General features: G+C 41.1%; 2 protein-coding genes across 4 annotated transcripts in view; one reads left to right on the plus strand and one right to left on the minus strand.

Annotated features, from left to right (window-relative positions):
- The window catches only part of ASB3 (ankyrin repeat and SOCS box containing 3), a 192,521-nt gene that overhangs the window by 20,363 nt on the left and 147,098 nt on the right, over window positions 1-25,060 (plus strand). The window contains exon 2 of one of the 2 annotated variants that reach the window (XM_057301308.1): window positions 1,075-1,184. The exons of the other annotated variant lie outside the window; for it this stretch is intronic. The gene's annotated coding sequence lies outside the window, so the exon portion shown is untranslated. The remainder of the gene's footprint in view (window positions 1-1,074; window positions 1,185-25,060) is intronic. 2 annotated transcript variants of the gene reach the window in all.
- ERLEC1 (endoplasmic reticulum lectin 1) overlaps window positions 20,614-25,060 on the minus strand; it is a 31,764-nt gene continuing 27,317 nt past the window's right edge. For both annotated transcript variants that reach the window (XM_003822697.4, XM_003822698.4), the window contains 3 exons: window positions 24,805-24,882; window positions 24,490-24,565; window positions 20,614-21,521 (listed from right to left, as the gene is read on the minus strand). In XM_003822697.4, the coding sequence (XP_003822745.1) occupies window positions 21,450-21,521; window positions 24,490-24,565; window positions 24,805-24,882 (226 nt within the window). In that variant the 3' untranslated portion in view covers window positions 20,614-21,449. The remainder of the gene's footprint in view (window positions 21,522-24,489; window positions 24,566-24,804; window positions 24,883-25,060) is intronic.

Here is a 25,060-nt window from a genome sequence, read left to right on the forward strand (position 1 = left end):
ATGATTCAACATTAGATTTCGGTGGGGACACAGAGCCAAACTGCATCATACCTTGTTACAACGTGGGCACATTACCCATCTGACATGAATAAATAAGTAATAAAAATTAAGAGGGGGAAAAGGGAATTGATGGATGGAACACACACAAAATGCCTGCACAGCATTGAGGTTAAGAATGACAGCCCACAGACTGCATTTCCGGGGTTTGAATGTTAGCTTGGGTGACTCTGGACAAATTTAACTGCTATAAGTTTCAGATTCTTATACATAAAGTTGAAATAATAATTGTGTCTTATATAATCTCTTTGCAATTTACTGAAGAAATACTTCTCACCACAAAACCTAAGTAAGTGAAGTGATGGATATATTAATTAGCCTGATTAATCACTGCATATTTTGTATGTATATCAAAACATCCCATTGTACCCAATAAGTGTATACAATTATGATTTGCCCTTCAAAAATAATTTAAACAGAAATGCTTCTCTCTCGAGCTCACTAAAATGTCCCCCCCCTTTTTTTTTTTTTTTGAGACGGAGTTTTGCTTTGTCATCCAGGCTAGAGTCCAGTGGCACCATCATTGCTCACTGCAACCTCTGCCTCCCAGGTTCAAGCGATTCTCCTGCCTCAGCCTCCCAAGTAGCTAGGATTACAGGTGTGTACCACCACACCTGGCTAATTTTGTATTTTTACTAGGGACGGGGTTTCGCCATGTTGGCCAGGCTGGTCTTGAACACCTGACCACAAGTAATCTGCCCACCTCAGCTTTCCAAAGTGCTGGGATTACAGGTGAGCCACTGTGCCCTGCCAATTATTTCTTTTCTTAAGTTATTGTTTGTTTTTTGATGAGGCATAGAAGTGCAATAATCTATGTAAATCAATTTTATATCTAGCCACTTGACTACACTCTCTTATTTTTAATAATTTATCTAACACATATTTTGGGGTTATTATGTAGATAAAAATGTTATCTACTTGACAGAGGAAACTGTTTTGTAAAATTTTCTAAAAATGTCATCTACAAATAATAATGTTTTGGTTTTGGTTGTTTTTTGTTTTTGTTTTTTGAGACAGAGTCTTGCTTGGTTTCCCAGGCTGGAGTGCAGTGATGCAATCTCGGCTCCCTACAACCTAAGCCTCAAGTGATCCTTCCATCTCAGCCTCCTGAGTAGCTGGGACTACAGGTGGGCACCTCCACACCCTCCTAATTTTTGTATTTTCTGTAGAGACGGGGTTTCACAACATTGTCCAGGCTGGTCTCTAACTCCTAAACTCAAAGGATCCACCCACCTTGGCATCCCAGTGTTGGGATTACAGGTGTGAGGCACTGCATTTGGCAATAATGGTTTTGTTTCTTCCATTCTAAGCCTTACACCTTCACCTTTTCTTGTCTTACATGGTTAGCTAGAAATTCAGTACAAGGTTGAACAGAAGTGTTAATAGTAGGCATCCATTCTGGTTGTCCATTTGAAATTTTCATCAACTCTGAGAGTGTTGTAGGTTTTTGTTAGATACCCTTTATCAGGTTAAAAAGATTCTCTTCTGTTCCTCGTTTATTAAGAGTTTTTATTATGGAAGAGGGTTCAATTTTATTGAGTGACTTTTCTTTTTCTTTTTTTGAGACGGAGTCTTGCTCTTTTGCCCAGACTGGAGTGCAGTGGCGCGATCTCGGCTCACTGCAAGCTCTATCTCCTGGGTTCACGCCATTGTCCTGCCTCAGCTTCCCGAGTAGCTGGGACTACAGGTGCACGCCACCACGCCCGGCTAATTTTTTCTATTTTTTAGTAGAGCCGGGGTTTCACCGTGTTAGGAAGGATGATCTCGATCTCCTGACATCGTGATCCACCCGCCTCAGCTTCCCAAAGTGCTGGGATTACAGGCGTGAGCCACAGCGCCCAGCCTTGAGTGACTTTTCTGAATCTGTTGAGATGATCATATGATTTGTCTCATTTTGGCCATGATGGTTTTTTTTAAACACTACTAAATCAAGACTGGGCACGGTGGCTCACTCCTGTAATCCCAGCATTTTGGGAGCCTGAAGTGGGAACATGGTTTAAGCCTGAGTTTGTGGCACCCCATCTCTTAAAAAAAAAAAAAGGCATGGTGGCACACATATGTAGTCCTAGTTGCTCAGGAGGCTGAGGTGGGAGGATTGCTGAGCCCCAGAAGTCAAGGCTGTAGTGAGCTGTGACTGCACCACTGCACTCTTAGCTTGAGTGACAAAGTGAGACCCTGTCAAAAAAAAAAAAAAAATACTAGGTCAATTTGCTAATATTCTACGATTTTTGCATCTGTTCATAAAGAAATAACCCTGCAATTTTCACTTCTTATAATTCTCTTGTCTGTTTATCCTGGTTTCATATAATGGGTGAGCAATGTAACTTCCTTTTCTATGTTATGGAGTAGTTTGCTTAAAATTGGAATTTATTTTTCCCTTTAATGTTTGATAGAACGCTCCTGTGAAACAATCTGTGCTGCTGTTTACTTGGAGGAAAGTTTTTATCTCTTGATTCAATTACTATAATGGTTGTACAATTTATCTAGTTTTTAAATTATTATAATAGTATTAGTATTATTATATGCAATGTAATACAGTAATATTTTCTAAGAATTTTTCCCCATTTTGTATATATTTCAAACTTCTTGGCATAAAGTTATTCACAATAATCTATAATGTCTGTTAATTCTGTGCAGAATCTGAGTTTTGTCACCTTTTTCATTCTTTTTATTATTTTTGTATGCCTTCTCTTTTTTATTATTTTTTATTTATTTATTTATTTATTTATTTTTTGAGACGGAGTCTCGCTCAGTTACCCAAGCTGGAGTGCAGTGGCATGATCTTGGCTCACTGCAACCTCCACCTCCTAGGTTCAAGCAATTCTCCTGCCTTGGCCTCCCGAGTAGCTGAGATTACAGGTGCATGCCACCACACCCGGCTATTTTTTGTATTTTTAGTAGAGATGGAGTTTCACCATGTTGGCCAAGCTGGTCTTGAACTCCTGACCTCAGGCGACCCACCCACCTCAGCCTCCCAATATGCTGGGATTACAGGTGTAAGCCACCGTGCCCAGCCCTCTTTTTTCTTTTCTTGGCCCACCTTACCAAATATATTTATGGTATATGTATTAGTCCATTCTTGCATTGCTATACAAAATACCTGAGGCTGGGTAATTTATAAGGAAAATAGGTTTAATTGGCTCACGGTTCTGCAGGCTGTACAGGAAGAATGGCGCTGGCATCTGCTCTGCTTCTGGTGAGGCCCAAGGAAGTTTCAATCACGGCAGAAGGCAAGTGGGGAGCCGGTGTATCACATGGAGACAGTGAGAGCAAGAGAGAGATGGGGGAGGTCCCAGAAACAACCAGATCTCACATGACCTCATAAGGCAGAAACTCACTCATTACTGCCAGGATGGCACTAAGCATTCATGAGGGATCCACCTCTCTTACCCAAACACGTCCCACCAGGCCCCACCTCCAACACTGGGAATCACATGCAACATGAAATTTGGAGGGGACATACATCCAAACCATGTTAGTGTACAACATGATGTTTCGAGGCCGGGCGCGGTGGCTCACGCCTGTAATCCCAGCACTTTGGGAGGCCAAGGTGGGCAGATCACGAGGTCAGGAGATCGAGACCATCCTGGCTAACACGGTGAAACCCCATCTCTACTAAAAATACAAAAAATTAGCCGGGCGTGGTGGTGGGTGCCTGTAGTCCCAGCTACTCAGGAGGCTGAGGCAAGAGAATGGCGTGAACCCGGGAGGCAGAGCTTGCAGTGAGCCAAGATAGTGCCACTGCACTCCAGCCTGGGCGACAGAGCGAGACACCGTCTCAAAAAAAAAACAAACAACCACATGATGTTTCAATATATGTATTCATCATGGAATGGCTAAATCAAGCCAATTAACATATGCATTACCTCACATACCATTTTTTTGTGGTGAGAAAACTTAACATCTACTTTCTTAGCAATGTTTGAGTATGAATACCTTGTTATTCACTACAATCACCATGTTGTGCAATGGATCTCTTGAACTTATTCTTCCCAACTGAAATTTTGTATTCTTTGATCAGCATCCCCCGATGCCACACCACTCATTAACCCTGGTAACTGCCATTCTAGTCTGCTTCTATGAGTTAATCTTTTTCAGACTCCACATGTAAGTGGTATCAGGAGGTATTTGTCTTTCTGTGCCTGGCTTATTTCATTTAACATAATGTCCTCCAGGCTCATCTGTGTTGTTGCAAATAATAGGATTTTCTCCTTTTTTAAGGCTGAGTAGTATTCCATTGTGTATATACACATTTTCTTTATCCATTCATCCATTCATGAATACTTAGGTTGATTCCATATCTTGGGTATTGTGAATAATGCTGCAGTAGACATAGGATGCAGATATCTCTTCAACATACTGATTTCATTTCCTTTGGATATATACCCAGTAGTGGGATCGTTGGGTTATAGAGTAGTTCTATTTTTAATTTTTTGAGAAACTTCCATACTGTTCCCCATAATGGCTGTACTAGTTTACCTTCCCACCAACAGTGTTCCAGGGTTCCCTCTTCTCTACATCCTTGCCAACACTTTGTTGTCTTTGGTCTTTTTGGTAATAGCCATTCTCACAAGGATAAGGTAATATCTTATTGTGGTTTTAATTTGCCTTTTCCTAATGATTAGTGATGCTGATTTTTTTTTTCTTTTGAGACAGAGTCTCTTGCTCAGTCGCCCAGGCTGGAGTGCAGAGGCGCGATCTCGGGATCTCGGCTCACTGCAAACTCCGCCTCCCGGGTTCACGCCATTCTCCTGCCTCAGCCTCCCGAGTAGCTGGGACTACAAGCGCCTGCCACTACGCCTGGCTTTTTTTTTTTTTTTTTTTTTTTTGTATTTTTAGTAGAGACGGGGTTTCACCGTGTTAGCCAGGATGGTCTTGATCTCCCGACATCGTGATCCACCCATCTTGGCCTCCCAAAGTCCTGGGATTACAGGCGTGGGCCACCGCCCGGCCGATGCTGACCTTTTTTTATATACCTGTTGGCCATTTGTATGTTTTCTTTTGAGACATGTCTATTTAGTTCCTTTGCCCATTGTAAAATCTGGTTAATTTTTTGTTGCTATTGAGGTGTGTGAATTCCTTATATATTTTGGATATTAACTCCTTATCAGATACATAGTTTACAAATATTTTCTTCCATTCCATAGGTTGTCTTTTTCACACTGTTGATTGTTCCCTCTTCTGTGCAGAAGCTTTTTAGTTTAATGTAATCTCATTTATCTACTTTTGCTTTTGTTGCCTATGCTTTTGGGGTCATATTCAAAACAATTATTGCCCAAACCAATGTCATGGAACTTTTCCCCTTTGTTTTCTTCTAGTAGTTTCACAGTTTCAGGTCTTACATTTAAATCTTACTCCATTTTCAGTGGATTGTTTTATATGGAGTGAGATAAAGGCCCAGTGACATTCTTCTGCATATGGATATACTGTTTTTCAACAGTATTGAAGAGACTGTCGCTTCCCCATTGTGTGTTATTGGCATCTTTGTTGAAAATCAATTGACCAGAAATATGTAGATTTATTTCTGGGCTTTCTATTCTGTTTTGTTGGTCTACAGATCTGTTTTTATGACAATAGCATGCTGCTTTGATTATGGCTTGTAGTAGATTTTGATATCAGGTAGTGTGATGCCTCTTGCATTGTTCTTTTTGCTATTTGGGGGTCTTTGGGGGTACTTTGGCTATTTGGGGGTCTTTTATGGTTTCATATGAATTTTAGGATAGTGTTTCCTATTTTTGTGAAACAGGTCATTGGAATTTTAATAGATTGCATTGAATCCTTTGAGTAGTAGATTGATTTGGGTAGTATGGACATTTTAACAATCTTATTCTTCCAATCCATGAAGACAGGATATCTTTCTTTTTATTTATGACTTCTTTAATTTCTTATCAATGCTTTATAGTTTTTGGTTTATAGATTTTTCACCTTCTTTGTTAAATTTATTCCTAAATATTATTTTTGTGGCTACTGTAAATTGGATTGTTTTCTTTTTCTTTTATTTTCTTTTTTGAGACAGGGTCTTGCTCTATTGCTTAGGCTGGAGTGCCGTGGCACAGTCATGCAGCCTTGACCTCCTGGGCTTAAGCAATCTTCCCACCTCGGCCTCCAAAGTGGCTGGGACTACAGGTACACACCACCATGCCCAGCTAATTTTTATTTTTTATTTTGTAGAGATGGAGTCTCACTGTGTTGCCCAGGCTGGACTTGAACTTTCAGGCTCAAGTAATTCTCCCACCTCAGCCTCCCAAAGTGCTGGGATTACAGGCATGAGCCCTTGCTCCTGGCCTGGATTGTTTTCTTAATTTCTTTTTGGAATAATTTGTTAGTGTATAGAAATGCCATTGGTTTTTCTATGTTGGATTTTGTGTCCTGTAACTTTACTGAATTCATTTATTAGTTTTGAAAATTTTTGATGGAGTCTTTAGCATTTTCCATATAAGATCATGTTGTCTGCAAACAGACAATTTAACTTCTTATTTTCCTATTTGCATCCCTTTTATTTCTTTCTGTTGCCTAATTTCTCTGGCTAGGACTTTCAGTACTATTGCAACCAGATGTTTTTATAGATATTTGTATCAGTTAGCTGTGGCTAAGTTGTGCTGTGGTAATAAGCAATTTCAAACCAATTTCAGTGGCTTGCCACAACAAAAATTTCTTTCTTACATATTGACTATGAATTGACTGTGACTCTGCCCCATTCTGGGATCCACACTGAAGACATAGTTTTCTGTGCCATGCCAATCTAGGGCAGAAAGAAAAAGTAGTGGCTCTTACAGACTTATGGTCAAAAGTGGCACATATCAATCCACTCACATTTCATTGAACAAAGCAAGTCAAATGGCCAAGCATGATTTCAGTGTGTGGGAAATAGAAATCTTCTCATAGTGTGGACACTGAAAGAATACAGCAATGGGTTGGAATGTATAATTCTTTTTTTTTTTTTTTTGAGACAGTATTGCTCTGTCACCCAGGCTAGAGTGCAGTGGCGCGATCTCGGCTCACTGCAACCTCCACCTCCTGGGTTCAAGTGATTCTCCTATCTCAGCCTCCCGAGTAGCTGGGATTACAGGCATGCGCCACCACGCCTGGCTAATTTTTGTATTTTTAGTAGAGATGGGGTTTCACTATGTTGGCCAGGCTGGTCTCAAAACTCCTGACCTCAGGTGATCCACCGGCCTTGGCCTCCCAAAGTGCTGGGATTACAGGCTTGAGCCACTGCACCCCTCCTGGAATCTATAATTCTTTCACAGGGTAGAGCAGAAACTATTTGGAACAATAATACAATTTACTGCAGTATGATCTCATCATTCAGTTCTAAGTATTCTCTAATTTGCATCATATTTTTTTCCATTGGATCCATAAATTATTTAGAAGTGATTCTCTTAACTTCTGAAAGAGTATCTTTCACTTATTGATTTCCAAGGTAATGAGATTATGGCCAGACAGTGAGATCTATATGATTCCAATCCTTGAAAATTACTTGAGATTTGCTTTATGCTTCAGTATATGGACAGTTTGTGCAAGTGATCTGAATGTGCTTGAGAAAAACATGCTGTTTTCTAATTATTGGCTAAAATGTTCTCTGTATGTCATGTAGTTCAATCCTATTGATTGTGTAATTCTTTTTTGGAGGGTTGAGGGATGGTAGCAAAGAACCTATTGGTTTTGTGCCCCACCCACTGATTGTATAATTCAAATATATATTATTACTGATATATTTTTTGTCTCATTGATAAGCTGTCAATTCCTGAGAGAGAGAGAGAGAGAGAGCAGCAAAAGTGCTTATGTGTAGAAAGTAGTCTACTTGCATGCAGTGTGCAAAGCCTTATGTAGAAGAGTCTACAGAACAGGAGAGAACCTCAATGAACTGCTGGATTGTTAAAGCAGAGATCTGTTAGGGAGTATCTAAGGCAGCATTGTTTAAAATTTTTAAACAAGGAAGATTGTTGGTCAGACGCAGTTACTCACACCTGTAATCCCAACACTTTGGGAGGCCAACGTGGGAGGATGGCTTGAGCCCAGGAGTTGGAGACTAGTCTGGGCAATATGGTAAGACCCTGTCTCTCCAGAGGAAAAAAAAAAAAAAGAAGCCAAGCATGGTGGTGCACACCTGTGGTCCCAGCTACTTGGGAGGCTGAGGTGGGAAGATGGCTTGAGCCCAGAGAGTTGAGGCTGCAGTGAGCTGTGATTGTACCAGTGCACTCCAATGTGGGTGATAGAGCTAGACCCTGCCGCAAAAAGAAAAAAAAACAAGATTGTTGTTACTTAAAATTTATTCCTGAACTTTATTACCGTATAAACGTGCATGTGTACACTGTTGTAATCAGAACGTACATATATTACTTTCTCTTCTGTTGAAATCACATCATCTAACTTTTGAAGAGCAGATTCATTTTATGAATACAATTCTAATTACTCCCTAACCTCTGTGTGTTCAAGGAAAGTAATGTGGTTGGAGACTCCATCAAGGCAACCTAGCAAATTAGAAACGGAGCTGCGGCTGAGCACAGTGGCTCACACTTATAATTCCAGCTCTTTGACAGGCCAAGGCTGGAGAATCACTTGAGCCTGGGCAACATAGTGAGACCCCATCTCTAAAAAAAAAAATTATAAAATAAAAAGAAACAGGGCCAGGTGCCATGGCTCACACCTGTAATACCAGCACTTTAGGAGGCTGAGGAGGGCGGATCACCTGAGGTCAGGAGTTGGAGACCAGCCTGGTCAACATGGCAAAACCCCGTCTCTACTAAAAGCCCCTGCTTTCAAGGCCACCATTGTCATTCACAGATCAGTGGCAACATATAAAGTAATATGGATGAAGGCTGTAATAGGATCTTTCAATCTCTCTGACAGACACACACTTTTTCTCCTATATTCACTAAAAGTAGTTTTTTTTTCCATTAATGCAAGATGACCATGGTTCTCTTAAAAGAGACTTGTCTCATTGTTCTCCTACCACAGTTGAGGACAAAATCCAAGTCAATGAAGACATTAAGGCCTTGGCCGGGTGCGGTGGCTCACGCCTGTAATCCCAGCACTTTGGGAGGCCCAGGCAGGTGGATCACCTGAGATCAGGAGTTAAGAGACCAGCCTGGCCAACATGGTGAAACCCCATTTGTACTAAAAATACAAAAATCAGCTGGTGTGGTGGTGTGCCTGTAATCCCAGCTACTCAGGAGGCTGAGGCAGGAGAATCACTTGAACCTGGGAGGTGCGGGTTGCAGTGAGCCAAGATCGCACCACTGCCCTCCAGCCTGGGCAACAGGGCAAGACTCTGTCTCGAAAACAACAACAAAAAACAAACAAAAAAGACATTAAGGCCCTGTGGAATGGTGAGAGGAGTGGCAGGCAAGCTCCTGGGAAAAGACTTGCCTTTGTCAGGGGTCCAGGCTTTAGAGAGGTCAGGCCTAGACTTAGTTTGGAACCATGGGCAAAGCAGCCAAGCTCCAGCACTGGGAAGACTCTGCCTTAGCAGATGACCAGAGCATGTGCTCCCACGTGCACCAGTCCAGCTGCACCGGCCCAAATGCGGTGAAGGGCAGGAGAGGCAAAATCACTTCCAGGAATAGCAGACAGTGACCACTTGAAGCTGGATGGGGTAATCTCGAGGGGGTAGAGAAGGGAAAGGTGGAAGAGAAAGATTGAAAAATAGCTTTTCATTCACTCCTGCATCCCTAGAGAAAGAGCTGTAAATTGAGAAGCAGGTGCTGGCAGTAATTACGATAATATTCAGCCTTCTGCTTTCAACTTTGTTTAAATGCTAATGACACTCACTTTTCTATTTCCAGTCCTGATCTTTCCCTTCACTCCATGCTGGTCTATCAAGTTCCCTATTTAACATTTCCACTTGTGTGTCTAATAGGCATCCCGAAATGTAACATGTGCAAAACAACCCTTGACTCAACTCTGTTCTCTACCACACGAACTCCTCCTACCGTTTTATCATCTCAGTAAACAGCACTGCAGTAACCCAGCTGCACAGCTCAATTTGGCGTCCTTGACTCTTTTCTTTCTCTTGCACACCATATCCAACCTATTGACAAATCCTGAATTATTTTAAAAATAGACTCTAAATCCAACAATTTCTCACCTCTTCCGTCCCCACCCCACTAGCCCATGTCCCCATCATCTTTTACCTGGAAAATTAAACCAACCTCATCGTTTTCCCGCTTCCAGTCCTTCTCTCCTACAGTCTCTTTCCCCTGTAATAGTGATCCTTTTAAGGTAAATCCTGTATGTCACTCTCCTGCTTATAGACTTAAAGTAGCTTTCTATCCCACTTAGAACAAAATCTGAAGTCCTTGCCATGGCCTGTGTAGCCGGAATGAACTGGTCCCTGGTTTCTTCTCTGTCTCTGTTTACTTTCATTCATACCCTGCCCAATGCGCCCAGGCTGCAGAGACTTCCTGGCTGTTTCTCACATGCCCCATTTTTGTCCCCATGTCAGGGAATTCCCCCAGAAATATTTCCATCTGGAATGGTCTTCCCCGGTGGCCTTTCCTGGTCCCCATACTCAGTGCCACTTTCCATTCCGCCACTGCCTATCTATCTATCCCTCTACCTTACATGATTTCCTTCATAGTTCTGATCACTTCCTAATATTATGTTATTGATTAGTCTGCTCAGGTGGGCGTAACACAGTAATACCACACACTGTATGGCTTAAACAACGGAAATCAATTTTCTCATGGTTCTGTAAGTTGGAATTCCAAGGTGCTGTCAGGTTTGGTTTCTGGTGAGGGACTCTCTGGCTTTTAGATGGCCACCTTCTTTCTGTGTCCTTACATGGCAGAGAGGAAGAGAGGAAGCCAGCTCTTTGGTGTCTTTTCTTATAAAGGGCACAAATCCCATCATAAGGGCCTCACTCTTATGACCTCATTTAACCTTGATTACTTCCTGGAAGGACTCTATCTTCAAATATAGTCATGGTTGCGTTTAGGGCTTCGCTGTATGAATTTGGAGGGGGACACAGTTCAGTCTACAAGTTACATTTTACTGTTTACTGGCTGTCTCCCCACTAGAATACAGCTCGAATGGAGCAAAGACTGTCTGTTTTGTTTAGCACCATACCCCTAGTACCTACCAGTCCTTGTCCCTTGTTGGCTTTCTGTGAATAATTGTTGAATAAATGGATCAATAAATGAATGGATGGATGAGGTGATCCATGGAAGTGATGTCAACCGAAATCAGTATCTGGCTGGCTTATAATTTCCTCATGTTTATTTTTTGTATGACTCTCTATTTTCCCAGGATGATTTTTAGCAGGACTTTAATGAAAGGGGATCTGGGTCCTGACTTAGGACTGCAAGGCCCTCTTCCTGACTGTTTACTCAGTTAAGGGAACCATCATCCAGCTCAGAAGGCATCTTTTCCCAGGGACAACCCTGGCTGCCCAGGAGCTGCCAGACAACCTGCATTCATTATCATTGGAATTCCTTGGCTCATTCTACTGCCTGAAGTCATTGAAGGCTAAATAAAACTCTTCAGCAACCACAAAAGAATTAAGGGAAAAAAGGGACGACTGGTTCTTGCAAAGAGAGGAGAGGGGGTACCAATTATTTTAAGGCATAGGACAATTTGAATAAAGGTGGATATTGAGGGAAATGTTACTTTCCACAAGAGATAATTTAATAGACAATCGCTTTAGGTCTAATGCCTTTGAGATTATTTTTATTTTTATTTTTTGAGACAGAATCTCAGTCTGTTGCCTAGGCTGGAATTCAGTGGCATGATCCCAGTTCACTGCAGCCTTGACCTCTGGGGCTCAAGCAAACCTTCTGGCTCAGCCTCCCAAGTAGCTGGGACCACAGATGTGTACCACCACCTCTGGCTGATTTTTGTATTTTTTTGTAGAGATGGAGTTCTGCCATGTTGCTCAGACTGGTCTCGAACTCCTGAGCTCAAGTCATCTGTCCACCTTGGCCTCCCAAAGTGCTGGGATTACAGGCAGGAGCCACTGCATCTGGCTGCCTTTGCAATTAATTTTACCAAGGAAAAATATCACTTAGTTGCATATAGACAAATTAGTGAATTTTCCTTCTTCTCATCCCAATAAACACATTTTTTTTCATACTTACAGTTGGCTGATGCCAAGTTAAGTTCAGTTTGTTTCTCTGAGTTCTGTTTATGTGAAGGTTTGCCCTTTTGACATCTTCCTGATCTTTCAGCGGCCTTGTAGCATGCTAATGAGTGGGAGATCTCTCAATGGACTCTCAGTGTGGGAATCTGAATTTTCATGCAGAGCCTGATGTTTTGCAAAATGTTGCTTGTTCAGGTGCCAGATAGACCTTACAAAGCTAAGCAGTTCACAAAGAGTGCTTTATGCCTGTCTTCTGAGGCCAATGTACTAGGACAAGTTTCATAACCTGTGTAAATGCCTCAGAGTTATGTCACATTAGCAAGGGCTTGTGAAAGCTTGTTGATCATTTCTTTGGCTTTAGCAACAATGTTTGTCAAAGAAATGTTAAAAACTAGTTTTATTAATATTACTTGAAAGGGAAGACAGAATTACACTTTGCGAAGAGGCCATGAAAATAGCCACTTTTTATGGAAGAGTTCAGAGTGCCTCAGAATTGGAATGCTTTCGGTTCGTGGAGGCGGGTGGATATGCCACAGAGGAGGGAGACACAGACACTGTACTCACATCGTTAGTTTGGAGAAGCAACATATGAGACTGTGAGCAATCAGTGCAAGGCAGCAAAAAATTGATTACATGATGCCATGTGGAATCCAAGAGAAAAGGAACACAGATGAAACAAAACAATAAAAATGCTCCTTTTTCTTTCCCAACTATTGTAAAACTGAAGAACATATTTTTTTTCCCCTCAAAGCACCAAACACTGAAAAATAAGGAGTGTTGAGAGTGAACAGAGGGATTAGTTAAAAAAAAAAAAGTAATAGGGAAAATTGGAGTAGTTGAGAAAGATTTTATAAGGTGTGGGTTAAGAGAAGATGAGGGTTCATTCATTTATTCAGCAAATGTTTGTTGAGAGTCCCTTTTATTCATAGTCTGAGGAGAAACAAAAATAAAATGCATTCTTTACTCCAAAACGGAAAGCCATACATAAAAGATGAAGGAATTCTCATTCTGTCATTTAAATGATAAACATGATCTGGATCTAGATAATTGGCACTGTGCTTGCATTGTTTACCATCACCAAAAGATTATCGAAGAGAGAGTTTGGCATGTAACCTAGCCAGAATTCCCAAGGTGACATTTTAATCTTACTAATGAAATATTCGCCAGATTTTTGAATTGCGCTAGCATAATAAAAATAACATATGGGAAAAATGAGTGTCATATGTTGCCAGGAAAAAATTAATTGCTGTACTCATTTTACAGAGAATTTTGCTGAGCCCTTCTATGTGTTCTCTCAGGTGGGAGATGACAGTAGAGAATGGTGCATGAGGCAGAAGACATTTCTGTGAAGCAAAAGCAGTATGGCACTCATTTATATTTGATCTTAGCCGAAAGGCCGAGAAGCGATATGGCATACATTTATAAACATAGACTCTGAATTGGTTCAAATGCTGACTCAGCCACATGGAGTAGTTAATTCAACTTTTTTTTTTTTGAGACAGTCTTGCTCTGTCACCCAGGCTGGAGTGCAGTGGCACGATCTTGGCTCACTGCAATTTCCGCCTCCCGGGTTCAAGCGATTCTCCTGCCTCAGCCTCCTGAACAGCTGGGCCTATAGGCACCCGCCACCATGCCTGGCTAATTTTTGTATTTTTAGTAGAGACGGGGTTTCACCAGGTTGGCCAGGATGGTCTGGATCTCTTGACCTCCTGATCCGCCCGCCTCTGCCTCCCAAAGTGCTGGGATTACAGGCGTGAGCCAATGCACCCCGCCTCAACTTTTTTTTTTTTTTAGAGACAGGTTCTTACTCTGTCACCTAGGCTGGAGTGCGGTGGCACAATCCTGGCTCACTGCAGCCTCTAACTCCTGGGTTTAAGCAATCCTGTAGCCTCAGGCTCCAGAGGAACTGCCACCACAGGTGCACACCACCACACCCAGCTAATTTTGTAATCTTTGTAGTGATGGGGTCTTGCTATGTTGGCCAGGCTGGTTTTGAACTCCTGGGCTCAAGCAATCCTCCTGCATGGGCCTCCTAAAATGCTAGGATTACAGGCGTGAGCCACCACAGCCGGCCACACTGCTGGACTTTTAAGTAAATTTATTTTTTAACATATATTTATAAAATAAAAGTTATGTTTGTACTTGAGGAAAATATATAGGAAGTTATGTTGTATTTTTTCTTAAATTCAAGGCAAAGCACAATTCTTTCTATCAAAAGGTCCTAGAAGGCTGGGCACCTGCAATCCTACCACTTTGGGAGGCTGAGGCAGGAGGATTGCTTGAGGCCAGGAGTTCAAAACTAACCTGACCAACATAGCAAGACCCCCTCTCTATAAAAAAACATTTAAAAAGTATCTATTTCAAGGATACTAGTATCTATTTCAAGGAAACGACATGCAAAGATTATTATTTAGTGTGGCATTGTCTGTAGTGGCAAAGGATTGAAAAAAAATTAAAATAGATTTGAAACACACAATGTAGTATGTGATTAGATGTGAGCTCTTTAGCACTATTTTAGTTTTACAAACATCTTTGGTAATTGAGTTGGTTGCTGTTTCCAAAAGTCCTGCTTGATTTACTTGCTTTTGGTGAACATTTTTTGTTTCAAATGTAAAAAATACTAAAATGCTTAAAAATTTACAAATAGCGGCCAGACGCGGTGGCTCACACCTGTAATCCTAGCACTTTGGGAGGCAGGGGTAGGCAGATCACGTGAGGTCAGGAGTTTGAGACCAGCCTGACTAACATGACAAAACCCGTCTCTACTAAAAATACAAAATTAGCCTGGCGTGGTGGCGCATGCCTGTAATCCCAGCTACTCCAGAGGCTGAGGCAGGAGAATCACTTGAACCCGGGAGGCAGAGTTTGCGGCAAGCCGAGATTGGGCCATTGCACTCCAGCCTGGGCAAAAAGAGCAAAACTCCGTCTCAAAAAAAAAAACAAACAAAAATTACAAATAGTTGTGGATGCAAGATACTTCAAGCTCTGTATTTTATTTGTTAATAATTTTGCTTTTCTTTCCACTTTAATTTTGAGACTGTCAGGCTTGCCTTTATTTTCTCCACGTATTAAAAAGTGGAATTCGAGTAGTCTTCAAACTGTAGGCTCTAATGGCTGCTAACCAGGAAAATATGCTATTCTTCCCCATAACTGTAAAAAAGACATTACTGTGTTATTTCTTTTTCTTTTTTTCTTTTTTTTGGAGATGGAGTTTCACTCTTTTTGCCCAGGCTGGAGTGCAATGGCCCGATCTTGGCTTGCCGCAACCTCTGCCTCCCGGGTTCAAGTGATTCTCCTGCCTCAGCCTCCCGAGTAGCTGGGATTATAGGCATGCACCACCATGCATGGCTAATTTTTTATTTTTAGTAGAGATGGAGTTTCAACATGTTGGTCAGGCTGGTCTCGAACTCCCGACCTCAGGTGATCTGCCTGCCTCGGCCTCCCAAAGCGCCTCGGCTCCCAAAGTGGTGTGAGCCACTGTGCCCAGCAGAGGGCATTACTGTATTATTTCTAAAAAAGAAGTCTTGCAAGATCTAAGAACCTCAGTGATTAGAACCATGGCTGGTGAAAGTCACCTTTTAACCTCCACATCATAAGTCTGATTGGTTATCTACCTGATCAGGTAAAATCTTTTTTTTCTTTTTTTTTTGGAGATGGAGTCTTGCTCTGTCGCCCAGGCTGGAGTGCAGCTCACTGCAACCTCTGCCTCCCAGATTCAAGTGGTTCTCCTGCCTCAGTCCCCTGAGTAGCTGGGACTACAGGCGTGCGCCACCATGCCTGGCTAATTTTTGTATTTTTAGTAGAGACGGGGTTTCACTATGTTGGCCAGGCAGGTCTTGAACTCCTAACCTCAAGTGATCGGCCTGCCTTGGCCTCCCAAAGTGCTGGGATTACAGGCGTGAGCCACCATGCCCGGACAAGATATGATCTTAAGGCTTACATTTAGATTAACAATTCCATTTTCTGAAAGGTAATTAATTTAGTCTATGATCCTGTAACAGGATAAAAGTGAAAAATAAAGAAGGGTATCCCCATCATCTCCTCCAAATGTGTAACACCGACTCTTAGGATGCTTTATGACATAAGACTTTCTGATTTATGAATTATTGTGTGTACCACATATTATATATTAGTGAGGCTTAACATCTTTCACAGATGAAAAATAGAATTTCTAATATGTTCTTCCTACAACCCAATGCATCATCTTGCCTGCTTGCTGAAACCACGTTTGAGACTATCAGCATATGAGATAAAACATGCTCTTGAGTGTGCAGTGGGTTCCTTACCTCCCCTGCTAAACAAGTGAGAAAAAGAGAGCCAGCATGGTGATGCCCATCTTGAGTTCCCAAGAGGCTGCAGCTGGAGGATGGCTTGAGCCCACGAGTTCTGGGCCTTAGTGTGCTATGGCAATGGGGAGCCAGGGACCACCAGATTGCTCAAGAAGGGTGAATCAGCCCAGGTCAGAAAGGAAGCAGGTCAACAAAAACAACAACAACAAAAGAAAAAAAGAAAAAGAAATGGATTTTCTTCTAAGCCATGCCACCATGGCAAGCACTGGTAATAAAATCGCCCAACACTAGGAAGAGTTTGAAATCATTCTAGGAGGCCAGCGTGGTGGTGCATGCCTGCAGTCCCAACTACTTGGGAAGCTGAGGGTGGAAGATTGCTTGAGCACAGGAGTTTGAGGCTGCAGTGAGCTGGGATTGCACCACTGCACTCCAGCGTGTGCAAAAGAGTGAGACACTGCCTCTAAAAAATAAAATCATTCTAGGGTAGCTGATATGTATTTTCATTTGAAGCTCTGATTCCAAAACCTAATTATTCAAAATTTAGTCTTAACTTTATTTTCTTGTTTAGCTTAAGTCCTTTAATGCTAGATCTTTGGTGCTGCTGGGTCAATAATTTGGTCTGATTATGTACTAGGTTTAGGTACATAAACCTTATGTACTTAAGTATTGTCAGAAACCAGGTTAGGTCTTTGGGTAGCAGACTGATTGAAAAGGACAGTTCATAGGGGATAGTACACAAAACATAACTATTCAATTTTGAGAAAGTTTGTTGCCAGTGTCCCTTTAATCAAGGATTATAAACTAGGGGCCAGTGCAGTGGCTCGCCCCTGTAATCCCAGCACTTTGGGAGGCAAAGGCAGGAGGATCGCTTGAGCTCAAAAGTTCAAGACCAGCCTGGGCAACGTAGTGAGACCTTGTCTCTACAAAAATTTAAAAATTAGCCAAGTGTGGTGGTGCATGCCTGTAGTCCCACCTACTCAGGAGGCAGAGGCAGGAGGATCCCTTGAGGCCAAGAGGTCGAGGCTGCAGTGAGCCATGACCGTGCCACTGCATTCCAGCCTGGGCAACAGAGTGAGACCGTCTCTCAAATAAGTAAATAAACAAACAAACAAACTAGGGCTGGGCTACAAGCCCCACCTAGTAGCCTCTCAAAGAAAAGAGGTAAAATTTTAAAAAGCAGAAACAAAACAAAACAAAACCCCAACAAAAGTTTCCATGTCACAACCTTCTTGTAAAGATGAACTACTAAGTATTTCCCTGAAACCCTCACCTGGAGACAGGAGGGCTAGTAGTTAGTGAAGTCCCCATCAGCAATTCTCAATCACTGGAGAATTTATTTAACAAAGAGAATCACTTGCTATGTTTATTTAAAATACAGATTCTTAGGCCCTGTCTTAAGAACCTGGTTGGCCGGGAGCAGTGGCTCATGCCTGTAATCCCAGCACTTTGGGAGGCCGAGGTGGGCGGATCACAAGGTCAGGAGTTCGAGACCAGCCTGACCAACATGGTGAAACCCTGTCTCTACTAAAAATACAAAAATTAGCTGGACGTGGCGGCACATGCCTTAATCCCAGCTACTCAGGAGCCTGAAGCAGGAAAATTGTTTGAACCCGGGAAGTGGAGGTTGCAGTGAGCTGAGATGGCGCCACTGTACTCCAGCCTGGGTGACAAAGTGAGACTCCATCTCAAAAAAAAAAGAATCTGGTTTAGGTATGGGATAGCACCGGCTTCAATAGACACGAGATAGACTTCTCAAAATGCATTGCCATATTATAGCTGAGCCATTTCCCTTCCCTGTTAGCAATTCAGCCTGCTTATACAGAATGATTGTATCACAGAGTTAGCAGCAAGTAAGCTGGAGAGCAAATGAGACTTCAAAGACTACTGATAGGGGACTCAAGATTTAAAACAGATATGGAGATACCTGGACTAGCCCCTACCCTCAAAGAAGTTTGATCTATGTTAGTCAAGACAGAGAACTATTTTTTTGTTGAGACTGGGTCTCGCCATGTCGCCCAGTCTGGAATGCAGTGGCTATTCACAGGTGACATAGTGCACTACAGCCTTAAACTCCTGGGCTCAAGCCATCTTCCAGCGTCAGCCTGAGTAGCTAGGTGTGTACTCAACTAGAAGGCTGACTCGTTCTTATAAAATCTTTATTATTTTGAAATAATGAATTCTGTTTTTAACAATCTTCCCTAGTAGACTATTCTAGTACAGTTTTTAAAAGATCATTTTCCCCCCTCTTCTAAGAGAGAGTTTGTTCTAAATATTATCAACGTATCTTCTGGCACTGACCTAATTTTTAACTCCCTCCCCTATCACCTATACTAAATATGAGGGTAATTATGTTATTTTAACTCATTGATATAATAAATATGATTCTTTAATTCATTAAAGAAATGAATTTTGGCCTGGTGTGATGGCTTATGCCTGTAATCCCAGCACTTATGGGAGGCCAAGGAAAGCAGATTACTTGAGGTCAGGGGTTTGAGACCAGCCCGGCCAACATGGCGAAACTCCATCTATACAAAAATACAAAAACTAGCCGGGCATGGTGGCATACGCCTGTAATCCCAGCTACTCAGGAGGCCGAGACAAGAGAATCGCTTGAACCCAGGAGGCAGAGGTTGTGGTGAGCTGAGATTGCACCACTGCACTCCAGCCTGGTTGTCAGAGCGAGACTCCATCTCAAAAAAAAAAGTATTTTAATGGCTTTGATCTTTGATCTTCTTAACAGGAGACAGACGCAATAAAAGGAAGTTAACATACTGGTATCAAGTATTGGACAAGACTTTTTACACACAGTAAAATTCATTCACTGATACAACCATTTTATGAAGTAAGTATTCTCTCCACAAAAGAGGAAGAGAGGCTCAAAGACGTTCGCTGACATGTCTAGGATCACATAGCTAGTATGTGGTATAGTAAAAGAAATTTCGTGTTTGTCTCAGGTTCTTGACACAGGGTTCCTAAAACCTTAGGAGCTTCCCAGGTAATGGGAGTGTCTTGTTACTTTTAAGGAGCCCTTTTTGATCACCCTATCTCTATCTGCATATAATTTATGCTGGATAGAGTTTATGCTAATGAGGTTACTGAGGTGGAGCCCCTAGATAGCCTCAGGATGGGGCTGCTCACTACAAAGACCAAGTGATTGATAGCTGGTTGGAACTTTCAGCCCCACCTACTGACCTGGGGGGAAGAAAGGGGGAGGGGGATCTGAAAATCAAACTCTATTATAACTCTCTTGGGATCTGATGAGCTTCTAGGTTCCCCAACCTAGTGCTGGGGGAGTGGCACGCCCAGAGGAAGCCTAGAAGGTCTGCAGGCACCCCCTTGCCTCCCACCCCCGCCATACCTTGCCTCATGCAGCTCTTCCATCTGGCCATTCCTGAATTGTATCCTTTATGATAAACTGGTAAACATAAGTAAAGTGTTTCCTTTAATTCTGTGAGGCATTCTAGCAAATTATTAAACCCGAGAAGGGAGTCATGGAACCCCTGATTTATAGCTGGTTGGTCAAAAGTACTAGATGCCCAGACTTGCAATTGGCATCTGAAGTAAGTGGAAGCAGTGTTGTGCAACTGAGCCCTTTACTTGTGGGGTCTGATGTCAACTCCAAGTAGACGAGTATCAGAATTGAACTGAATTGTAGGACACCCAGCTGGTGTCAGAAAATTGGTTGGCGTGAGGAAGAAAAACCACACATTTTGGTGACCTCGTGTTCTGTGCTGTATTGGGTATAAGTGTTTGGTTTTTCCTATCTTGTACACAGTAAGTTAAAGCCAGGATTTTGCACTGGTCTTGTTGGTGTGTGCCTGGTAGTCCCAGCTATTTGGGAGGCTGAGGTGGGAAAACTGCTTGAGCCCAGGGGTTCAGAGCAGCCTGAGCAGCCCCATCTCTGGGTAGAGAGAGAGAGAGAGAAAAAAAGGATTTTGACCTAGGTCTGAATTCAAAGTTCATGCTCTTTCTCTATGTGCTGCTTCCTACTAAAATCTATAAATAACCCTAAAATAGTCAATTATATTAGCCTTTTCTTAAACTATCTTTGGCCAGAACTACTAAAAAGGAGGAAAAGACTTTTATGGCCCTTTTCTGTTCTTGTTCAGATATGTATGTTTAAAATGTGTACAACAGGATAATGAAAAAAATAAAAGGAATTTAATAATCTGCCATTGACTACATGACAACACTGCTTGTGGACATTTTATTCACTTTAAAATAAATATTGTGCTGTAAACTGTTCAGAAGTGAAATCCATATTACAGTAGGCAAGTACAAGGGATAGACAGCACAGTGTTTTGTTAGAGTAAACCATTTTGAGTCTCAGAAGCATCACCAACTGTCTACATCAATCAGATAGATACTCTGAGAGTAAACATACTCATAAGAAGAAAAAAGTAACAGATAAAAGTTCTGAGAGAGAAGCAACCTATTATAAATAAGAGTTTCTTGAGATTAACAAGGGTGAGGACAACTCCCATGTGAGCCTCTACCATGTGCCCAGTTTCTAGTTTAACTACTTGCAGAGAGCAGTTGCTATATAAAAATCTGTTGAAAGGATTTCAGGTACTAGAATTTACATATTTTACATGGTCTCTCATTTACACCTATCAATTTCTTTCTTCATGATCTTTACTTCATTAGCTACTTACATATACTATAATTTACATAATAAATCTATTATTTAAAAACTTTCAATAGGTACAACAATTATGACATTTGATTAGGCTGGACTCTAACTTGCTTGGATGAGATTTATTTTGGAATCACAGTATCCAAGCAAAGAAAAACAGTCAGTTTATAAGACACAACAAAAATGAAAAAAAGCGAGACAAATGTCTGCCTCAGAAGTTTATCAATAACCTCTTATATACACATATGTATTCACAAAGTGGTTGAGAGTCATTTTATACCATCCTTTAGAAGAGGTCCAATGGCAGAGAACTCTATAATGAGACACAGTGGGACAGAAATTATCATGACTTTCAATGATCTTTTCTTTCCCCTAACTTTAATATCCTTTAGTTGGGGAGAGAAAGAAGTCCATTTTCATCTGCTGTATCTAAGATTTTACAGATCACTGGAGATTCAACCTAAAGAAGAACAACAAAGCCATTAAAAAGTTGCTAAGCTGAATACTTTTCAGTACTATTCTGCTGAATGGATACATGTAGTTATATTTGCTAGAAGCATGAGTCCTTGTTTTAGATAAACATCCAACATTATTTCTACAAATTAAGCTTCTTGAAAAACAACTTTCAGTCATCCATACAGAATATGAGATAGGTGGAGAAAATATTTTTAAACAAGCGGGGGAGGGAAAAGGAACAAAGGACAGGAGTAAGAGAGGAACACATAGCTCTTATACAACAAAAATGACAGAACATTATGGCAAAATAATTAAGTGTATTTAAAATGAAAGGTAAAGAAAAATGTAACCCAAAGATGGAACAGATGTTGAAATTATCAAATGTTATAATAATTATAATAAACATGATGAAGAAAACATGTATGACCAGATAGGAAATTTCAGTAGAGATAAAAAAGAACCAAGTGGAGGCTGGGCACGATGGCTCATGCCTGTAATCCCAGCATTCTGGGAGGCCGAGACGGGCGGATCGTGAGGGCAGAAGATCGAGACCATTCTGGCTAACATAGTGAAACCCCGTCTCTACTAAAAATACGAAAAATTAGCCAGGCGTGGTGGCACATGCCTGTAGTCCCAGCTACTGGGGAGGCTGAGGCAGGAGAATAACTTGAACCCGGGAGGCGGAGGTTGCAATGAGCCGAGATTGCGCCACTGCACTCCAGCCTGGGTGACAGAGCAAGACTCTGTCTCAAAAATAAATAAATAAATAAATAAAAAACAACAACAACAAAAAGAACCAAGTGGAAATGTTAAGAGATACAAAATACATCAGTGATAAATTCATTCAATGGACTGGGCACAGCAGAGAAATTAACAAGTTTGAAGACAGCTTAACAGAAATGACCCAAATCGAAACAAAGGAAAAAAAGTGGGAATAAAGCAGTGTCTGAGATTCTGGAACAATTTTATACTAACATGTCTTATTGGAGTATCAGAAATAGAGGAGAAAAAGAATGGAGCAGAATACATCTTTGAGGAGATAATGTCCAAAAATTTCCCCAAATTGATAAAATATATCAACCCACAAATCCAAGAAGCTTAGTGAACTCCAAGCAAGATAAATACAGAGAAAACCATATTTAGGCATTAGATAATCAAAGGTAGAACCATAAAGTCTTTAGAAGGAAATATAGGAGAATATTTTCATGATTTTGGGGTAGAAAAATTTCTTAGAACACAAAAAGCGTTAGCTATTAAAGAGGAATAAATGATAAATTGAATTTCATGAAATAAAAATTTTTCGTTCACCAAAAGACATTAATAAGAAAATGGGGCTGGGTGCGGGTGGCTCACACCTGTAATCCCAGCAATTTGGGAGGCCGAGGCGGGCAGATTACTTGAGGTCAGGAGTTCGAGACTAGCCTAGCCAACAAGGTGAAACACTGTCTCTACTAAAAATACAAAAATTAGCCGGACATGGTACCATATATGCCTGTAATACCAGCTACTCGGGAGGCTGAGGCAGGACAATCGCTTGAACCCAGGAGGCGGAGGTTGCAGTGAGCCGAGATCATGCCACTGCACTCCAGCCTGGATGACAGAGTGAGACTTCATTTCAAAAAAAAAAAAAAAAAAAAAAAAAAAAAAAAAACCAACCAAAACCCAAAAATCAGCCAGGCACGGTGGTGCACACTTGTAGTCCCAGCTACTTGGAAGGCTGAGGCACAAGAATTGCTTAAACTTGGGAGGCAGAGGCTGCAGTGAGCCAAGATTGCGCCACTGCATTCCAGCCTGTGTAGTGGCGGATGCCTATAATCCCTGCACTTTGGGAGGCAAAGGTGGGAGGATTGCTTGAGTCCAGGAGTTTGAGACCAGCATGGCCAATATGGTGAGACCCTATCTCTATTAAAAAAAAGAAAGAAAGAAAAAGGAATAGGCAAGCCACAGACAGAGAAAAAAATGTGTGCAATACAAATACAAAGAGTTAATGTCCAGACCTCTGTTAAGATGTGTTGAGAAGTGAGGACCTGAAATGTTCTCAACACATAGAAACAATAAATGCTTATGGTGATGAATATTCTGAATACCCTGACTGGATCACTACATATTCTATGGATGTAACAAAGTATCATATGTAACCTGTAAACATTATACAAATACTATGTATCAATAGAAAAAAAATCAACTAAACAAAACACCACCAAAAAAAAGTGTTACACTGAGTCAGAGTTCAGGTACAGAAATATTATACACTATATGATTCCATTCATGTGGAATCCAAAAAAGAGACAAAACTAATCTACAATGTCATAAATCAGAAATGGGTATCTTTGAGCAAGGCTAAGGGGTATTTACTGGAAGGGAGTATGATAGAACTTTCTGCAGTGACATACCTTGTTTTGGGTGATAGTTACATGGGTGTATATAATTGTCAAAACTTATCACGCTCAACACTTAAGATCTGTGGATTTTATTTCATGTAAATTATATCTCAATAAAAAATGTCAAGAAAAACCATGTCAACTATTACATAAGTGGTATGTGGGCCATATTAAGCCTTGGAGACTACTGAAGGTCCTTCCTAAACTTAATGCAAAAAATTAAAACATGGCAGCCGGGCATGGTTGCTCACACCTGTAATCCCAGCACTTTGGGAGGCTGAGGTGGGTGGATCACCTGAGGTCAGGAGTTTGAGACCAGCCTGGCCAACATGGTGGAACCCCGTCTCTACTAAAAATACAAAAATTAGCCGGGTGTGGTGGTGTGCGCCTGTAATCCCACTTACTCGGGAGGCTGAGGCAGAAGAATTGCTTGAACCTGGGAGGCAGAGTTTGCAGTGAGCCAAGATTATGCCACGGCACTCCGCCTGAGCCACAGAGCAAGACTCCGTCTCAAAAAAAAAAAAAAAAAAAGAAAAAAAAATTAAAACATGGCTCAAAATGGAATTTTTGATTATTTTCTTTTTAACTTACCCCAAGAATATATTGACAGGAGTGAGGCTCTAGCATATATACAGTAACAGCATGAGGTGAATCTGATTCTTTGCACCTAAAACAGAGAGAACTTTAAGGTACTGCCCAAATCATTTAAAGTAAGATCACTGTTAATAACTGTACTCTTAAAAATCCCAGTCAAGTGGACCCTGTATGATTTAATATAATTTTATCAATAATTTAAATGGTATACTTTCATAATTATTCATAATTATACTGTTTACATAAAACTTTTGTCCATAGGAAGCAGTTAAAAGACAAAGGCATACAGGATGATTTGATGGTCTAACTTACTTTAGTTTTACAGTCACCTGTCTTGGTTTGTCAGTTATATCACAAATATCTCCATTTCCATAAAAATGTGACACCATCCTGAATCAGAGAAACACACAAGTTTTATTAAACTAAAATCTCACTAATAGAATAATTGTAATGGGTAGGGTGAGAAGATGGTTAGAGGGATCAGTTTTGCATTAGTTAAAAAAAAACCTGAGTATAAAATATTCTTTAAAAAAATATTTTTAGGGTTATCTCACAGAGGCATTCTCTT

Source organism: Pan paniscus, chromosome 12, assembly GCF_029289425.2.
Source record: "Pan paniscus chromosome 12, NHGRI_mPanPan1-v2.0_pri, whole genome shotgun sequence".
NCBI classification, from domain to species: Eukaryota; Metazoa; Chordata; class Mammalia; order Primates; family Hominidae; genus Pan; species Pan paniscus.